We start from the raw sequence: 7,936 nt of genomic DNA on the forward strand, positions 1-7,936 counted from the left end.
GAGGGACTGAATAGATGACAGACTGCTTTGTCTGACGTCACCGAACGAAATCATGACGCATATGATAATGACAATGATTGCACTCTCCCCCTGCCCCCGCACTAGATGGCTCCCTGTTTGGCTTTGGTGGGGCAGTCAGGCGAAAGCTAGAGAGTAGTAGAGGGAGCGTCATGTGTGGTGACTGTGAATGGAGATGGACAGACTGAGCAGAGGAACTATACGGTGGCAGAGATGGGCCGAAGCCAAACGAGACATGGATGTTACTTTTTACTGTCAGCCCCAGCAGCAACAGCAGGAGCAGAAGCAGCAGTCATAGCAGCAGCAGCAGCAGCAGCAGTCGCAGTGAATCCCAGGAAAGGACTTCCCTGTGACAGTTGTACAAGAAATACAAATTTGCAAAATAAGCAAGGACCAGGGCCCGGACCATTGTGAGATAAATGACGACATGCTAAGGGAAGTGTCAACTGATTGCGCTGAGCTAGGCAGGCGTAAAAAACACGACTAAAACGGGACGGGGAAATGGGGAAATGCCGGGAGCGGCGACGACGAAGAAGACTCCTGCACGTGACGTATACGCCTCGTTGTGCGTGTGATGAACGCACAGATCCCGCTGAAAAGGGGCCGGGGAACAGCAAAAGCTCTCCGACAATAAAACACAATAAAAAGAAATTATGAATAAATAATACGCAAAGTAGCAATAGCTACGACACACCGAAATAACAAAAAACAGCGCCGGGAATTCAATGGAAAGCGGCGGCGTCATCTGTTTATGATTTATATATTTTTTAATATTTGACTGAGCGACAGGCCGACGTACGGATAGACAGACGGAAGGACGAGCGAGTAGACAGCCTGGCGACGCTGTTTTTCTTTTTTTTGCTGGTCGAAGGATGGTGGGTTCAAAGGGAAGCCCCCGACATTTGTTATTCATGGGACGAAAATCAACGCCAAACAAAATCAGCCACCATTAGACAAGCATTTGTTCGGCAATTCCAGATTTAGCTCATTTCATCTCATCTGCTTCCTGTGCCCGTTCCCGTTCCCGTTTCCGTTCCTCTTCCTACTCGTCTGCTCCATTTACCTTCTCGACTTTCTTTATATTTCCAGTTTCTTTTGCTAAATTTAATTAATTTTCACGGCATTTCCGCAGTGTCTGCGAGCTGAGATGGGGCCTGGGCACTCTTGAAAGCCTTGAAAGGATTCCTAGCGCAAGGCCAGAAATTTCTCATTAGCAGCTGCTCGACCCAGAGAAAAAGCGCACGAAATTGTCTCTAATGAAATGTTTGCTTGCCACTCGTGTCACTCGCGCATCCGTTTTGGTCCAAGTTGCTGCTGCTGCTGCTGCTGCTGTTGCTGCAGAGCGGGGGGAGCCGGAAGTGGCTCTGAATGGAACGCATTGCCAACCGAGCAGCCGAGCAGCCAAGCGGCGCCATATCCGGCCAAACTCTGCGCGTTTATTAGTCTTAATTAGATTTCACCTGAATGGCGAGAAGAATATTTGTATGTCGCCGCCCAAAACCCGGCAAACAAGAACACTTTGCGCGCTCATCAGATGATCCTTTTATTCAAGTCTTGTCAAACATCGTCCCGAATGAGAGATCGTATCCATTGGATGTATTCTGTGAGTCGGGTGTAGACCAGCAGCCGGTTCTGACGGCAGTCCAGCTGGCTGGCAAAGGAGGCCACGCCCACAATCACCTGGAGGTCCCGCAGCACCAGGGGGCTGCCCGAGTCCAGGAGGCAGCTGTTGTCGCCTTCAGCCAAGGCGGTGCACATCATCGAGTCCATCATGATCTGGCCGAAGCCGCTCTTCCCGCAAAAGTGGTTTGACTTCGCCTCCACCTGAAGGAGGCGCAGCTGGTTCGTGTTCATCAGGGCGACATGGTGGCGCCCCCAGCCCGCCGAGTATGTCCACTCATCGATGTAGGGCAGGCGGATCTTCTGGGAGGGCAGGGAAACGGAGCGGATCCGGTCCGAGAACTTCACATAGTTGGTGCGGATGAGGGCCAGGTCATGCTTGAATTCCTTGTTCTTGGGGCTGTTGTGTATGGCCTTGCTGGTGACGTGGAGGGTAAAGAGCGGCTTGTCCCGCTGGAAGGCGCCGTAGTTGATCGCCACATGTGATGCGTGCTTGGTACAGGACGCCACAGTGACGACCCAGCAGTGGCCCAGAATGGCCCCAGCGCAGAACCAATTACCCTTTCGGCCCCTAAAGTCCAGAGCAACGACGAAGGGCAAATCCGTCTCCGTTACCTCAAAGCCCGCTTCGTACTCCTTTTCCTTAATGTCGAGCAGCGGCACAAACCGTATGGGCACGGGCTTCAGGCCTCTCACCTCTGCCTCACCACCCACCGCCGTGGGCGAGAGGTACATCGCAGCAAAGAGCAGCACTGCGGTCTTTTCCATGATTGATCGACGACTTGGGACAGCCAAAGAACAGCGCTTGGTTTTTATAGCCAGTTACTCGGACCCGTTCGACAACAGGCCGACCAATTGTCGGTAGTCAGTTCTCAGAAGTCGTTCGGAAATTAGATACATAGCCCTAGCTTGCCATCAGCTGTGCTTTTGTATTCGTTTACTTCTGCGGCGAGACGGAAATTGATTAGATTATTGCTGTTCACTTGAGGTTTCTGAGAACTGAACCTTAGCTCTTCAAGAATTCTCATAATTCGAGAGCTTCGCTTGGGTTTTCGGAGAAAATATTGCATTCAAGCCAAAATGCTATCACCTATCACCCGCTGGTATTTGCCATTTTAAATATTAGGACACTTCGTCTGCACAATCTTATCTCGAAAACTAAACTCGTTTGACAACCTTTCGTGGGTTACCCGAGCGCCGAAACGAAAGCGATTCTCACCTGTTACCAGGATGGGGTACAATGAGGGTCCTATGGAGCTGCTTTCAACGTTCTTTGTCCTGTTAGAAAATGTAATAAACAAATACTGTTGAATCTCCTGCAGCTGCTTCGGCGTTAGCCCAAAAATTATGGGCTTCAAATTAAATTTTCCATTTACGATTGCCTGTCTGGTGTGTGGCTCTGGTCTCGTGTTGTTTTTATGGTTTATGAAGTGTTGCGAAAGTATCTACAGATATAAGTTAAATAAAACGGAGTCAAGATACACACACATAGAGAGGGAGCACATAGCATTCGCTGCATCTGCAGAATGGATGAAATTCTCGTACGGATTGGGGCAGAATGGAAATCAGGGTGTGGCATGGGGCACGGGCCAAGGGACAGGGGACAGGGGACAGGGGATGGTCGTGGCCACTTGTGAAACAACATGCAAAAGGATTTTCGTCGATTTTCGAGAGCTGTACGTACTCGTATCTGTGCTCCTGCCACATGTGCCCCGCGAACTGTTTCCCGCCTGCTCCTGTCTCTTACTCCTCCCGCTTACCACCCCAACCCCCCTGGATAAACATTGCTGCCTCCTTCTCGTCGTTCTCGTCTGTTGTTTTTCCTGGCTACTTGCGACTTTTTCCGCATTTTCCTTTCTCTCCACAGCCGCTGCCGCTGCCGCTGCCGCGCCGCTGGCTGACTGGCCATTTGGCACTTTTGTTATTTTGTATTTTCCTTAGCACATTTCCCTGCATTTCCCTTCGCCCACCCCACTGCTCCGCTCTGTTTTGCTCTGTTGTAGTGCTCAGCGGCATTTATTGTTTCTGGCGTCAGTTGTTGCACTTTTTTCCACAGGCAGTGGCACTTCCACTTCCACGTCCTCTTCCTTTTCCTCTTTGCGCGTTCTCAGCATTTTTAGCAGTTTATTTGGCCAAGGCATGAAACTAGCCAGTAGCAGTCGCCAGCAGCAAAGGATAGCTCCAGGAATACTGTTGGTAGAGTGCGGAAGGGGGAACCCAGAGAGAGACAGAGAGTTCTCAAAACTGTTTCGCAACTCTTTCGACGCAGTCATAAATTAAACAACTGACAAATCAAACTCCCATCAAATGCTTCGCGTGTACGTACACACAGAGGGTTTCAAGGGCTAAACCAACACAGACAACCACACAGCCGGAGAACAACAATAAATCCGTACGGAATGCTCAAACAATTACATGGCCACGCGGCGATATGTGTGGGACGAATCAGATGCGGAGTGGGGGCAGGAGATTCAACAGAGTCAAAATGCAAGCACAGCAATGCAAACAGGGAAGGAATCGGCCAGCGCGGAATCGTTGCACAATTAACAAAATGTAAGCAAGGTGGGGATACTGTGGCACATTTTATGAGATTTTGATATGGCGCTTAGCGGGTAGAAGGACCAAGAACAAGCCACAGGCTGGCCAAAAGGTATGCTCACTCACATGCTGGAGAAAGGGCGGAAATGCGGGCCAAAACCGCTTAAAGTATGCAACAATAATTTGCGGCTCTCACGCGCCTTGCACGAGTATCAGCTGCCCAGCAGTCCTTCCTCAAGGGGAAGGCAATTTTTCAGTCCTTCCCACACACACGGGGCATAATTTTCGGCCCTTTTGGCATCTATCTCTCTGACCGTTTTACGGCCCATGCTCTTCAGGCTTTCAGCCTTTTTGCCCTTTTTCTTTCCATGTTCTTTTTTTCGTTGGTTTTTTCTGGCTGCTGCGGCAAATATTTTATATGCGTTGCATTGCTCAGTGAATCCTTGGGCTGCCTTTGGCCAGTTTTATTGCCATTGCAGATGATGGACATTTGGCGTTGGCGATTGGGTTCTCTTCCCTGCACAGCAGCAGCCGCAGCCACAGCCGCAGCTCTCTCCTTTCTGGTGCCGTTTTATGTGCTGCCTGACGAACTTGATTGGAAGTCAGCGAATTCTCCTCTCTGTTCCCTTTGCCATTCACTCGCTTTTTTCCGTGTCCAGTCAACGGGCACTTCACTAACAGCTTTGAGTGTCCACACAATCCCCACACACACCGACGGAGAGAGGAAAAAGGGCTCTGCAGAGGTTGAGGATTGCCGTGCAGGAAGAGCGTGTTTGGCATCTTCAACTGGATTGGAGTTTGCCACTGCTGATGTTTCTTGCCACTGCTGCTGATGCAGCACTTGGGCGAAGGGCACGGGGAAAAGCATTGCACACCCTTCGAATTTGTTTCGGTCATGAATATCTTTGTGCCGCAATAAAACAATTTGACTGAATTATTCTTCGGTCATCGCTAGCAGGATATCCCAGGGAATGTCCAACATCAAATTTTAACTTATACATATGTCCCGTTATTGAACTGCATGTCCTGTGCTGTCGATGAACTGACAAACTGGCAGCCTGCGGCAACCGAAAATGACATTTCAAAGGCAAACCGAAAACATATTTCGCCTACAACATTTTCGCGTTTTTTAATGAGCATTTTCGTGACCGCTAACGCTGTTGGAGACCTGGCTAGCAGTAGGTCTGGCCATGGGGAGGAGTGCAGGAGTTGGAGGTGATGCAAATTATGCATGCGGCCACGACGACACACGGGCCGTATGTGTGATAAAAACCCCCAGAGCATTTCGAGTGCGGTTAGGCCTGCAACTGCCTCCCAGGGGGGGACTGCACAAGTCCAAGCCGAACCGGGGATCGGTCCACATCAACATCATCTCATTAACAATCAGGCCAAGCGCAAAAAAGAGAACGAGAACGAGCAGCAGATGAATTGGGGACAGGACACATTCCGTTCGCCGTACGTGTCGGGGCTCAAATTTCAAATCAGTTCTCGGTGCATCGTTTGCCCCTCCCATTCTCCATTCTCCATTCCCGTTTCCCCTTGCTCGACCATTATTTAAATTCAAAAAAGCGATAACGACCGGGTAATGATGAAGTGCAGTAGCAGCAGCAGCAGCAGCAACAGCAGTGTCCGCCGCCAGAATGGCCGCTGGGCAATGCTGCAACCAGCAATCGACTGCAACACAGGACACAGAACACCGCACTGAACGTTGCAGCCGATGCCCAAAATTGGTTACGCGTTTGGGTCAACAGATGCCAAAGTCCTGGGGCTATAATGAGTGCGGAGAGTCGAGGCGAGAGAGAGAGAGAGAGGGGCTGCTGCAATGGTGCGGTGTTGTGACAGGGTCAACATATTGGCAAAAGTCCATGATGAACGAGGGGCCGAGTGGCCGTTTTTTTGCCCGGACAGGAGCGTGCGAAAATGGGTGACAAGCTGGTCGAGGTCGAGAACGGGCCGCTCCTAGTCAAGGATTCCTATGGGGTTTCCGTAGACCATCACAAAAAGCTCTTTAATATTTCTTAACCTGCCCCACACTCTGTGCCACACTCTGCTGTAAATCCGCCTTGTCTGGCGGTCGCATAAAAATATCTAAAATATGCTCGACAAACGCATCCTCTCACCCAATGGTGCGCTGATGTCATATAAATAACAGATTTAGTGGCCTCAGCCCATGGTCTCGTTCTCATTTTGTTTGTTTTTAGCCGTGAGCCTTTCGACCAACAGCCAAACAGCCAGCAGCCAGCAGCCAAGAGCCAGACAGCTGATAACGGAGTCGGATTTGTTAGTGCCTGCCTAGACTAGGCGTAGTCATGGTTCTGGTTCTGAACCAGTTGCTTTTTATGTGTCATAACCCTGGCGACCGTGGTCGTGAATGCAAGCATAGTCACAGACAGACGAGTGGATACAGACGGGACTGTGGCTGTGGACGTGGCTGAGGACGTGGCTGTGGACAGTGGACAGTGGACAACGTTGGCGGCTTTTAATGGCTGGCCAAACAGGAGCTGCAGGGACGACGAGAACAGGGCAAACAATGGACGCGCCATCATTGACTGCGTTAATTGCTGTCATTCATTTGAAAAGTCATACGCGCGAATTTTGGAAGCCCGAGACCAGCCCTAGACCACCCCGACCATGGGTCGACCTTCCGTTCGTCCTTCCTGCCGTTAAAAGTGATGATTATGCGTTCACTCTTTCGCTTTCGCTGCGGCTGGTCTGGTCTTCCATAACATTTAACGGGGGTTCGGTTCGGTTTATGCTCTCCCCGTGGCCACCCTACCACCACCCCCTCCAACTTTGCTGTCATCATCGATGGTCGGTTTTGGTTCGCTGCAGATCTTAATCCCCCACTGGGAAATGGGAGCCAAAAACAATCTGCGCTTTACTCTTACTTTTATGAAAGCCCCAATCCCACACACCCACTCCCATTGCCAATGCCATTCCCTTTCAGCCATGTCATATTATCTGCTTACTTAGAGCCGAGCCCCAAACCAGAACTCAAACCAGAACCCAAACCCATTGGTACTTGTATCGACCCATGACTACTCCTGTTTTCCTATATCCTCCACCCCTCCCGATCCGAACCGATCCCTTGGCAAATCCAATTTGGCTTCTAAGCCCCCCACATTTTTGTTCTCGTTTATTGATTTTGTCCCTCTCGAATGGGCAAACAGATGAAAGGGTTAAGGTTTAAGGCTAGTGCCCTATACTGTGTGTGGTTGTCATTATTCCAGAGAATGTTCTATGGCAGTTTAATAAGCGTTTTAAAAACGTTTCCCGTTTTTTTGCTGGCTCTTAGATTTGAGATAAGAGTGAAACACCCCTGGAAGTGAATGGGTGCATCATTCACGTGCGTGTCTTGGTGTGAGTTGTGTGGAGTGCTGCTGCACTTGGCCTTAGCTGGGGGATACGCATATTGAAATTTTAATGCAACCTCCTGCTCGACCGGAACAGAACGGAGAATATACTCGTACATAAATTCCGCTCGTGTGGTTTCGAAAATGCATTACGGCCAGCAGCTTCCTCTTGCACTTCTGCTCTCCGCCTAAGCTAATCAAGGGCTGAGCCAACAATTTACTTAGCCCGGCACTCACGACCCTCCCTCCACGACTCTCACTCCCACATCAGCGGGTGGTGGTCTGTGGCCATTTCCCGCCGGTGTTTCCATCATATCAGCCGCTTCGGTCTCGCTGCTGTTTTTATAGCAGAAAGGGATGCGGATGCGGATGCGAATGCGGATGGGGAGCGGGCTCTCCGTTTTAGT

General features: G+C 50.3%; 1 protein-coding gene across 1 annotated transcript; it reads right to left on the reverse strand.

Moving 5' to 3' along the window:
• Positions 1-1,299: 1,299 nt before the first annotated feature.
• On the reverse strand, positions 1,300-2,406 carry LOC117580442 (serine protease 1-like). The gene is made up of 2 exons (XM_034266999.1): positions 1,582-2,406; positions 1,300-1,446 (listed from the first exon to the last, which is right to left on the reverse strand). The coding sequence occupies exons 1-2, from the start codon at positions 2,404-2,406 to the stop codon at positions 1,300-1,302; spliced, it is 972 nt and encodes a 323-aa protein (XP_034122890.1).
• Positions 2,407-7,936: the final 5,530 nt, after the last annotated feature.

Source organism: Drosophila guanche, unplaced genomic scaffold (assembly GCF_900245975.1).
Source record: "Drosophila guanche unplaced genomic scaffold, DGUA_6, whole genome shotgun sequence".
Classification (NCBI taxonomy): Eukaryota; Metazoa; Arthropoda; class Insecta; order Diptera; family Drosophilidae; genus Drosophila; species Drosophila guanche.